At 41.1% G+C, this 12,361-nt stretch overlaps 1 protein-coding gene across 2 annotated transcripts in view; it reads right to left on the bottom strand.

Moving 5' to 3' along the window:
* Nucleotides 1-12,361, bottom strand: part of PLA2R1 (phospholipase A2 receptor 1) — a 177,778-nt gene that overhangs the window by 125,909 nt on the left and 39,508 nt on the right. The window contains exons 26-30 of one of the 2 annotated variants that reach the window (XR_015222282.1): nt 10,980-11,120; nt 10,433-10,549; nt 9,812-9,988; nt 9,069-9,098; nt 6,989-8,840 (exon numbers count right to left, since the gene is read on the bottom strand). Coding sequence is in view for 1 of the 2 variants with exons in the window: in XM_086615318.1 (XP_086471444.1) it covers nt 8,626-8,840; nt 9,069-9,098; nt 9,812-9,988; nt 10,433-10,549; nt 10,980-11,120 (680 nt within the window). In the remaining variant the exon portion in view is untranslated. Of the gene's footprint in view, nt 1-5,861; nt 8,841-9,068; nt 9,099-9,811; nt 9,989-10,432; nt 10,550-10,979; nt 11,121-12,361 lie in introns of those variants that run through there. The other variant, XM_086615318.1, reaches the window with a different exon arrangement.

Raw genomic sequence — 12,361 nt, 5'->3', positions numbered from 1 at the left:
ATGATTTATATCACAACAAATTTGTAACTTCTCTTCATTCCATAAAGTCATTCCTTAATGTTAGACTTATTTCAACCTCAGGACTGCTGAATCGTACTACAGGGAGAAAATGAGTCTTAAGACTGCATTGTTATCCTTCTTGAGGAATTCAGTCATATATCACAAATTGTCTCCTCCCTTTCTGCTAAAAATACAAGCCACAGTGTAAATATTTCTTTTCCAAAGAGATCTTCGTTATTTTTTATATTTTCCCAGAATGTTTTGTATGCACATTTCCAATTCAACCTCCTCCCTAGAGGGTTAATAATTAGCAAACTGACTTTGCCAGCTGGTTTTGTTCAAAGTGCCATCATCCTCCTGAATTCAGTCAACATCTATCAGAAACAAAGACGTCAAACAAAACATATTAGGCTTCAGTATTCTCTTGTGAAGTTTTGGCCTCCAGCCAGAAAATTTTGTTATTTTCTATGTAAGCTTTATTTTTCTTTCCCTGACCAGCAGTTAGTATGGATCAAAAGAACCATTGCTTTAAAATGCAATCATAAAAATAATAAACACTAGCACTGACATAGCACTGTGCACCTTAGGTTAAGTCTTACATCTGTTTTGGGTGCCCTTGTATTTGGGAACATGCTCCAACGTGGGCTTTCTGGGGCTCCAGCTTTTCTCAGCATCCCATGAATGTTCCTCTGTCTCCAGAGGGAGACAGAAAACCTCCTAGCTCTAACAGTCTCTGCTTTAAATACTGTTTCCACAAACACTGAAGAACGTCCATGTCAGAATTAATTTTCTTCTTTTTTGTGCTGTTATCCAAATGGATTAAATGCATCCAATTTCAAAAAGGAAATTTCTAATGATTTTATGATCCTGGTAGAACTGGTGTCAACCATTCCTCCCCTTTCTCACAGCTTACGGCTTCGCTTTGAACATCGTGGGCTTTACAGTCTATCCAGCCGCTCTTGAACCAGATTTGACCACAGAAACACTCCAGCAGACCCACATGGAGCTAGGAGCAGATATTTCTAAGTCTGCCAAGAGCTGCGCCGTAAGTCAGTCGTATCTCAGTGCTTTGAAGCAGGCAGATGCTGCACAGGAAGCTGCTGTTTCCATTATCATGTTACAAAAGAGGAAGAAAGGGGAGCCCAGGACATCGCTGCCTCCTATGCAGAAGTGGAGGCTGCTGCTTTTCCCAGCAGTCTGTTCCCACCTGGGATCCAGCTCCAGACCTGCGAAGGCAACTGGACCACTCAAAGGTCCATCATAGAGACATCTTCGAAGTATAAGCCAAATCACCTGGGCAGTGACTTCTGTGGGGGAAAACAAAACCAAAACCAAAGAGAGTAAAAGAAACGAAAGCAAAAAAGAGGTTTATTTTTTACATGTATCCTTTTATTTTTGTGCTCTTCATATAATGATTCTGGGCATTCACTTGATTAGGCCATTCATTTCCTTTACCCTGGACATGGGTTTAGGTGCCCAGAGCAGGTTCGATGCCTGTGTCCCACTGGCTGCTGAAGTAGATGAATTGGGTGATTCAGCTGTACGCATTTCAGAACTAGCTCTTTCTATCTTGAGGCAGATCACGAATTTAAGCAGAGGTGCTTCCCATATCCCAGTTGTATGGAACTTGTGCCCACAGAGATCCTAAATTCTGGCTGTTGATCACTTCTGTGAGTCAGAAAGGTTGGGCTAGCAGGCAGTGGGATGATGCATCAGCAGTCCCATGAACACATACACACCATTATTTTCAGGTCAGGCTTACTCATCTTTACCCAGACTGTGCGGAAAGGGCCATCCAGCAGTGTTGTGAATCTATTCCCCAGCAGTGGTGGTGGATCAATCTGTTTATTTCTAAATGACAGTTATCACATATAATAGTGCACGCTGCTACTGAAAGTGACCCTGCCACTTCTGTAGGCTGCTTATTGTTTGGCCCAGCTATTCCCATGGTTATGTCATATATCTCCTGCTGTGGTTTCAGTCAGTTACTTCTTGTTCTAGTCTTCCCAACTAGCAGGAATAAGTGATCCCTGTTCTCTTTATACTTCTGTTTTCACTGGTGATCAGCTCTTCCTTTCATCTTTCCTTGAAGGTTTGCTTTGGGCTACATCAGAGCAAGCGGGCAGGCAGCCTGTATGAGCAGCTGAGACTTGCCCAACTTCCACTTCACATTCTTTCATTCAGGCAAGAATGAAGTACATTTATATGTAAATAGCAATAGTTAAAATCCAAATCATCAACCCAGATTAGATTCTGGAAGGTCAGGGGAGGATGGATGGTCAAGGACAAGATGAAGAAAGGAGCCCACATTGGCTTTCCTTCCCTCTTCCATAGTTTAACTGCACCGGGACACCCAGACACGTGGAGCGTGCACTCCAGAGGTGCTGTGGTCAGTGGGGCAAGGCACTCCAGGAGCCTGAAGTGTTAAAACCAACATCAGTTGCGTTCCTGGCTATGGTGTGAGGGGAAGAGCCGCCCTGCTATTTATACTACAACTATTTTAAAAGATAAAATAGCTGCTGCTTCTGTAGGTATCCTCTTAATTTGGTCTTTCCAGATGGAAAGTGTCTCAGGGCTGTCCCGATGCGTTTCCACATTTAACTGAATGGTATCTTAAGTTTTTTATAGCCACAATGTGTCCTATATGTACAACTCCACCTTCAATATTTGCTTTTGAAACAATACTTAAAGTGATTCAACTTTCATCTCAGCATTATCTTCATCCCACAGGACTAACAGGACACGATATGGAGCAGCAGAAACGTTACCTTCTTACCTTTCCAGAAAGAATCCTTCTGATATTCTTGAATATTAAATACCAGAAAATATAACGTCTAGGTCAAGTAATCATTTAGGTAGGTGTCAGATTTCAGATACATAATAGGTAAGCATGCTGGCATCAGGAGAAACTTCTCAAAAGAAACTAGTACAGGTAAAGCAGAATTACGCGTAACCTGTGCTAGGACCGTAACAAATGAAGCCTTTCATGACTTAGAATATTATTTTACTTTATACTAAAAGTTTATGTACTCCAGCTCATTGGCAATGTCCAATGTTAGGGACTCTGCTTTTATACCTGAATGAACCTGGAAGCATCAAGCTCTGGGATGGAGTCCCAAATCCAGCGTCAGTGAAGCGTCAGTAGAGTCTGTCTTTTATCAGCTCCGTGCAAGCTTGCTTTTGGCTTCCAGCAAGGGCTTTCCAGGGGCTTCTCACCTACAATGCACACAAAGTTTATGGCAGGCAGAAATGGCAAAGCAGATTTAATCAGGTTATGCCATGGTTCAAAGGCCTAAGATTATGCTCTAGAACAAATGACCTGAATAAACAGCTTCACCAGAGGAACGTACCTGATGGGATAACTTTCAGTATTCACTAAAAAAATGACAGAAAAAAATAGAGGGTTTTTTTGTACTGCATATATGGAAACTTTTAATTTCTTAAGATGAACATTTATCTATAAAAACCTGAAAAGAGACAGGGATAGTTTCGTTTTTCCAATGGATGGTCTGAGACATCGACCCAGCTATCGCATCCTGCCAGCCATCCCAGCAGTGGCGGATGGCCTTGAAGCACCCAGCGACTGCCACGGTCGGCTGCAGCCTGGCTGCCTCCGTGGAGGGCAGGTCGTTAGTCAGCCCTTTAAGTGCATGATTCAGAGAAAGAGACTTCCCTATTTTCCTGTGCTAGCATGCAGGAGAGAGTAACTTTTAACCCACTATGCATTTCATGATTTATCTTGTATCTACAAGTTGTAGCTGTTGTTCTCACTAAAACTATGTTTTGAAGCATTTTTTTTCTGAGAACTGCTGCAGAGATCTAGTCTGTAGGCTGAGGTTAAGAAAAGAGGAGGATTTGTTACAATAGCAACAAGCCGACAAACAAAAATAAGCATCAGAAATAAAGGAAATGGTAGTAGAAGCATTTTTGCTATTACCATTTGGAAACAATTGCCATTGAGAATCACTTTAGTAGTTGTAAATCACCACGGTGTTACTCGCAAGTGTTGCAGCAGGCTGGGTCTAGTGCAATTCCTTCGACAACTGCAGTTGCTTTGTCACAGGAGCACTGGCAATGTCAAGAGCTGCGCTATAGGGAAACGAGATTATAAAAACTAAGAGTCTGAAGTGAGGCTTTATTACAAAATGATTCTCAATGCCCTTTTTTATGGTTAAGTTTCTAAGATCAGCATCCAAATCATGGGCATCCTGTATAAAGATAGTGGGTATAGAAAAGGATCAGCAACTCTTAACACTCTGAGCAGCTTACAGAATAAATTGAGAGGAGAAAATAAATCTGCTTTCAACAGTGCTGTGGAACGTTCACTTATGCAATGGATGTCTAATAATGTTCATTTCTATGTATTCATTTTCCTTTTCCCATGTAAATTAGTAAGTAAACGCCTGCATTGATACAGTCAAGAAATACAACATAAAAACAAATCCATTTACAGTAAAGAGACTTGGCTGGAGCATTTTCAGTGAATTACCTTTCCATCAAAGGGATCAGAACCAAAACATACCACAAAGACATATTTACTTATTCATTTAATACTCAGGAACCCAAGTGGATTTTCCCATCACTCACTAAACAAAAAAAAAGCCCACAGGCCAACGTTAGGACTTCCACCATACCATTCTGAGCACTTCAATGCATCCCATTAAAGTCGTTGAGAATGAACACTGAGACTTGGAAAGCTGTCAATGCAGCTTTGTAACGTTGCAGCCATGGCTAAGAACTGACACTGGCATTTGCAGTCCTGCGACTTGGGAGTTTTGCTGCTCCTTTTATTGAACTTCTAAAGGATCCGGAGCAGATCCCGCTGATTTTTTTCTCTTGCACAGCTCACTTTGTCAGCTCTGTGTGTACCACTACCATCTTCTGGCCAAACTGAGACTGTGTTTCCGAGCACCAAGATCAGCCTTAATTCAGAATAGCGTTAACGCCTGTGAATTTGCTCCCGAAGGTTACTTACATGAGGGCTGCATCAGATTGTAAGAGATCAGCACTGGCCTGCAGCAGTTTAAAATCAACATTCCACTGATTACCAAAGGAAATATTATTATAACTCAAGAAGAAGCCTCTCTTTTTTTTTTTTTTTTCTTTTGAGCTGAGGATTTAAAGCCCAGTTGCTGAATGTGTGCAATTTAACTTTTAACCAAAAAATTCTGCTTATATGTAAGTGCCCTGGAGGAAGGGTATACCACAGATTTCACTACAGTGGGTTTATTATTACAAGAGACTGAGGACGCCTGTTACTACACCCAGGGAGGGGCAACACGATGAAAGAAAAAAGTAGTGAGCTAAATTAAAGGGGAATTTGTGCGATGGTGCCCTGGGAAGCAGAGCTGGTCCAGTCTCACGGAGTTTGCAAAAAACTACTTTTTCCCTACACTCCCTCCAGACTGCAGTGCACCAGGGAGAGGCATGGCTGGAAAGGACTTTGCTTAGGAGCTACGTTGCCCACTGATAGCCTTGTGCCACAGCCCTTTGCTCTGCCCGGTCATGCTGGACATCTCCAGCATACATACGTTCCCATTGCAGACTCCTGTCTAGCTGGCATAAGACAGATGCATCAGGCTTCTCTTTCCCCCAGAGACATGCTGCTAAAGGGACCAGCAGGTAGATTTTCTCCTGGAATGGGGTGCCTAGGAAACACTGGGGCCACCACGTGTGTGGAGACCGTCCGCAGTGCCCAGGTCTAGGTCCAGCCACGTAGCCAGAAAGGCGGCTGGTGCAAGCTGTCCCTCTGCTGCCAGGACGATCTGGTGCGAAGCCTGGGGACTGCTGTTACGAGACACTAAAGCGTGGCAGCTAATTGAAGCTGGGGAAAGATTCAAGAAAGATTACAGCACAGAAAATTATTATTCACGCTTTAATTTTCCAGTTGAAATAATAACAGTGCATCTCACTGCCAGTATCATCAAGGTCAGCAGTAAAAACATAGTCACAACATACTCTGATCAGGAATAGTACAGGAGACCTCCGATTAAGGGAAAACAAATGAAACCTATAGGTAACAAAACTCCAGAAGGAAGACTAGAAAGCAATCAACAACTACATTCGGAGTGAATAATGCCTGCGATTACAAAAGTTAAATGATGAAAGATTTAAAAATAAATATTTAAGGGTCTGTTTCCTCAAAACCATTTTAAGGTAGGAAGAAAACACTGCTTGAACTATTTTTCCCTTAATGCAAGATCATCTACATCAGAGTCGATGTTAATCAACGATCACTATTTTGAGGTTAGGGTTATTTATTATACCACTGCCCTTCAAATATACTTAAATGATTACAACATATCTCAAGGAAAATTGGTAAAATGCCTATGTCAAGTTTTGTGAAAGAATTACACACGTTCATCAACCACATCAAAATTTGACAAGAGTCTGCATAACTTGTAACAGCACTGCAGCCCGATAAATCCACGTCCTCGGAGACGACACAGCTTATTCTCACAAACAAAAACCACTCTGCAAGTCGTTGGCTTGCTGTACTGCAAGAGGCAGCATTTACACACTTGTCAGTGAATGTGATGAAGGGGATTTGTCTGCTTAAGTTCCTCCGACTGTAGTTTAAATAGGTGAAATTCTCATGGGGATGAGAGAGATGGTCACAACCTTTTTTCTTCTTTTCTTTTGGAGGTAAAGAAGCTATCACAGTTCATACATATAAACAGCAGATTATCTGACAATTGTACTCGAAAGCTGCAGTCCACAAACTCTAACAGTGTACTCACATAAAAACAGTCCCGTAGACTAGAATCTAGAGGACTAAACCCAAACTTTTAAAACATCACTGAAGATCAGTGTATGAGGTCAAACCATTAGACGAAATATATGCAGAAAAGCTATTTATTTTTATATGATGGAAAAATCTCAGATTAAGAACTTGCGATAGCTACACCCCTAGAAGTTATCGAAAATGGTAAGTTGAAAATGATATTGGGATCAAAACCATCTGCAACCTCTGACAATATTTTTGAACGGTGCTGTAAACCATCACAGAAATATTCTATGTACTAAGTAATTTTTAAAAATAGCCCTATACATAATTATGACATGAAGAGGCAATTTTTGTCTCTAGATTGGCCATGAGAAATCTAAGAGGCAGTCATACATTCCTGTGCATGTGCACAAATACTGTGTAAAAACATTTCTGTTGGCCTTAGCTGCTTGCTTAATTCTGAGGAACGTACCTCCATCTTAGGGCTCTTGCAAAATTCTTAGAATGAGTCATCTTAAAACAAACAAACCAACAAACCCAACAATAAATGTAGCCCTTCGCAGTGGCTTTTAGAGACAACTGAAGGCACAGGAAAGCCATTCTGAAGTAACTCCTTATGACTAACCATTTGTTTTTCCACACTGCAATAAAAATAAAAAATAAAATCCCTGAAGACCTTCCAGGTATTTTCAGAGACATGGCTGGAGGACTGGTTAGGGAGAGTAAGCATTGCTGTCCTGGGCCGCCATCACTGAGGTGATGCAGAGTCCTGAGCTGGGTCCTTCACAACCATCAGCCTGCAGACCAGCTGGTCAGCAAAACTTACCTCCTTTGTTAGCACCTTAGTACAAAGACTGAAAGTGAAAAGTGTCCTTCTGAGAGTCTGCTACACGGGGTTACAGGACTATAGCACCCTTTGGGAACAAGCATGGTGGCTCTCCCACATATTGTCCTTAGCTCTTGAGAGCAGGGTCTCAGAAGAGACTTGCAGAAATACTGCAATTTCTGCAAGACTTTCTGCTTGCAGAAATACTGCAGGTGAATAGTAAAGCAATTTATTACCATAACTTCAGCAAGATTTCTAAGAGGTTTTTTTCCTCAAACAGATATTGCCCAAAATTGTCTTTAAAAGAGGTTGATGGGATTCCATTTCTGAAATAACCTAGGTGAGAGATCACATAGTTAAATCTCTAACAGGATGCTGGATGCATCTCAAATGAATGTATAACTTCAGGATGACAAAGGCCATATGCCATTTTATCTCCAGACTAACTTATTTTATAACATGAACCAGGCATCACAGGACAAACTATCAAAACACTCTGGCACTTGCAAGTCACAAGTGACTTCATCTCTCTGCAGGCTTGGAAATCCACCTGGCAAGAATCCACTGTCTGAAAAACAACTGTTCACTTTGCAGAAGGAATGGCTATTAAGAAAAAAAAAATCTACTCCATAATCCTTGGAATATGTTTCAGAGTTCCTAAATTCAAGGCCAAATTTTAATGCTAGCTCATGAGCAGATTCTGCGACGTATAAAAACAAAACACAAAAGCCCAAACACTCCTGAAGGAAAAAGTTGCATGAAAATGCCTGCTGCTCTGGGGCCTTGGACACGACTGCTCCACGTGAGCAGTTTGAGGTTTATGGTGTGGGAGTATTTTCAGTTCCTGGCTTGTCCCAAAGGAGCCAATTTCTCCATGGTTCTGCCTTGCATCCTCACTTCGTCCTGCCACAAAGCAAAAGCTCTCCAAGGTAGGGAGCCCCTGCGGCATTCATACCGATGGCTGCAAGGGTCTCCTGGATATGGTACCCTGGGTCACTCCCGAGAAGGAGAAAACCACTGTACATTGTGGAGTTTCACATGGAAGACGTGACCACTTGCTACTTCTGATCAATTAATTGTCACTTCTCTCAAAATCAGAAATGAGAATGCTTTCTTCCAAAGCAGGAACGTCAGCGTTGATCTGCGGCAAATAGGCGTGTCTGACCCACATTATCCTGCGGAAGAGTTGGTTATTCTGTTTGTACATACACCACAGAAAAAGGGAAATGGCAGCCAGCATCACCAATGTCACAATAACAGCCAGAGCTACAAGCCCACGGTATGATGCTGAAAAGGAAGGACAGAAATTGTTATTAAGCAAATATAGCTATAAATATAGATAATTCTAAATATAAACATAGACATGTTCTATGGAAAACATACTATTCCTCCTTATATGTCGTGCATTTTAAATTACTGGTTTAGGAGTAAAATATTACCTCACAAAATATCAGCTCAAAACGTGTTATTACTCCTTATTAAAAAGAAAAAGAGTAAAGTACAGAAGGAACTTACCTTTTTCAGAGGGTTCTGTTGCGTTGATATCTGAAACAGAATCCAGAACTGTCAGAAGATTACCCACAGAGCTAACAAAGTCACTATACACACTCACTGCAAAATTGATACTGAGAAGACAATCTACCTAAAACCACGCAAGAGCAGCCCGGTCTTTGTTTAACGTGACTCATGTCAATGGGATTCCAACTGGCCGAGTTAAACACGACCTAATCTGTTATCGAAAATCCCTTAAATTTGGCGGAATATATTACCTGACGTTTATGCAAGGATGAGCAGCAGTATTTATTTATCCGCTTTCTAAACCACAAGCGCCCAAGCAGAAGCATGCAGCGGTAGATTAATCTTGCTCTGGGGTCCAACAGTGACCCGGGCGTTTTGGGGGGGCTCTGCAAACGCTTCAGCTCTCTCACAGACCCCACGTTCCTACTGGTGTGGTGCCTGTGCAGCTCTCCTGGGCTGCGCCCGCCCCTCCTACGGGGTCCACGGAGGTCGGCCTGATGCTCCGCACGTGGCTCAGCCGTACAAGGGACAGTCTGTCGCGGTCGGCAATAACGCAACGGCCGCTCAGGTTCCTCAAAAGGAGGTTGCCCTGGCTGGTTGGTGTTCTTACAAGTATTTTTTTCTAATACCAAAGGACAGAATTAACTAAATGAAAACAAAGAGTGAGTAAGCAAGCAACAAGGAATGTGTAAAACAACGGTTATAAGGACATAACTGCCTTCTTTTATGGAAGCACATACCTGCATCCATTTTGCATACAAATCCCTTTTTTTCTCTGCATGGAGATAATTGCCAGACTCCATCTGCAGTTCTCAGGCTGATACAGAAATTCCCTCTGAGATGATCAAACTCAGGCTCCCTGATGCCCCAGTTAGAATAATTTAAGGGAGAACCATCAGACCAGGAGATTGTCTCATCTAAGGGCAGAAGTTATAAATCAGTATAAAATATCATAGTATTTTAATAAATGTCTCTGTTTCAGTTGGACTTACCCTCTCATAAAAAAAAAATACTGTATTATGGAATGCCAGGACTTTGTCTGGCCACTATACTACTATTCTTTTTTTCTTGAAGGATTAAAAAACATTGTATGTAGTTGACACTGAAGACAGCCTGTAGTGATTCTTGAAGAAGAAAATAAAGGCATTCACATGTGTACATACATACTGAGTATTTAGTATACTAGTAAATAATGATTACAGAAAGCTCGACTGGTTTTACTACATCATAACCGGGTAATACGCAGAGAAAAAAAAAATCTCAAAAGATAACAGTGTTTTGGCAGATGGTTACGCTAGCATTAAAACAACCAAAACCCAAACCACACTCTAACACACAGTTCTTTTCCTCCTAAAACTTACTGTCTGTAACAAGCAGGATGTTCAACCAAACCATTTGCACAGAATAACCAAAATTGTGCAGTTCTTCCAAAATGAAGGCATTTTCATCTTCATCTTGAATAGTTAGAAGATTTGATCCTACAAATTAAACACAGAACAAATTTTCAAACAATCCATGCTATTAAAATGTAACACTGCATTTCAAAAAGTTAATATTATGAGCCTTAATTGAAAAGCTTGAAAAGTCTGGTTATACATTGTAAGTTCTCAAATTTGCAATTAATGTGAAAATGCTCAGGCTGATATAAAACTGTTCTCACATAATTTTAAAACAAGTTTAAAGGGGAAAAAATTGTTTTATGTGTTATTCCAGAAATCAATATTTTCATATGGAAAGGAACATTTTTTGGATGTATGTTGCCTCCAATTTCGTAGTTAGCTTATGAGCTCCACTATCGTTATCTTGAACTAGACAAAACATATGTCACAATTTCAGTCATTTCAGAAAAGACGGGGGTTTTTTTAAGATATCATGATGACATTTTGTAGCTACAAAATAATCACTTACCTTGATTTTTGCAGACTTCATATGCAGTATCAAAACTTGTACCCTGCACAACTGTGGAAAAGCTGTAGCAACTGTTTTTGAATTTGATCCAGGGAACACTTTTTTCTGAACATAAGCCTTTATAGGCAGTGAGTTTCTTTTCTGTGATAGAAATAACAGCACAGCTTTATTGGCACAACAACATACACATTAATGTAACATTCCACACGCTGTTTTGGAGTAATGCTAATAAGCACATTACTGCGTTATGCCTCTCTTTTCCAAAGTGACAATCTAGTGGTGGTATATATTTGTATTAGAAGAGTCAAGCTGGTTTAATTTCTGATTAAAAGCTTTGCTGGATTGCAACAGCAGTATCAGGACAATCTAACCGGTGCTGACGTGCAGCAGTTATGAGCAAACTACGGGCACACCAGAGCACTCCGGGCTGCCCAGTGTCTCCCAGAAGGCTGGGGATTTCCAGGGACTGCAAAGCTCCTCTCTGCTAAGCCGTGAAGATAACTTATGCCAAATACCGTGGCACAGAGGAGCGTTTCCCGTCGGCAAGCAGCAGCCAGCCTCTCCGGCGGGCAGCGTGCTGCAGCAAAGGGTCCCTCTGACTCAGGGCAACTCTACAAGCTCGCTCTGCGATACCCAGCATCACTTTTTGGCAGTGCTGTAGATTCAGCTACATTACCTAAGGTCTCACGTGCCTCCTACTTTGCTACAAAACACGTTTTCTAAAAACTAAGTAAATCTTATGCTACAGATGATTACGTAACTTGACAAACAAATTAGAAAATTAGTCAGCTTCATTATACAAACCATGCTAAAGAAGAATCTTTGTCTTGAAGGATTCCAAAACCTCTTTCCTCTCAACAGATTCAAAAGCTATAATAAGCTGTAGGCAAACCCCTGGTGATCAATACCACAGAATAGGAACTATTTTGACAACCGGATAGTGCCAAAGACTCTACGGTCCTAGACTGAATGGAGTTCAAAACCTAAACTGTGGATTCAAAGGAAGGCCAGGTAATTCAACAGAGCATTGCAGGAAGCGCAACAACTTTTAGGATACAGGAAACATTCTTATTTTTACCAAAAAAGTTGCAAAATCTTTTACGTGCAATCTGTGACGATATGACTCTAATTCTTCACTTTTCTCTAAATGCCTCCCTTCTCCCACCCCACAGTTAATTGCAGCAAACTGAATTTATTTCCCTTCAAGCTAAGTTATTAGCAATTATCATTTTTCACAGATAATATAGCGTTCATTGAAGAGACAGAGTAAGTAATTTTCCTGTTTCTTCTCTATTATGAAAGTTCTCTTTCCATTCTTCTACAGACCAGACCTGATGGCCAATATTTTATGGGGAAAAAATGGTTTCACAAATAGGAGATAC

This window comes from Tauraco erythrolophus, chromosome 8 (assembly GCF_009769465.1).
Source record: "Tauraco erythrolophus isolate bTauEry1 chromosome 8, bTauEry1.pri, whole genome shotgun sequence".
NCBI lineage: Eukaryota > Metazoa > Chordata > Aves > Musophagiformes > Musophagidae > Tauraco > Tauraco erythrolophus.
The sequence above is the reverse complement of the archived record's forward strand: the minus strand, read 5'-3'. Positions and strand labels throughout refer to the sequence as shown.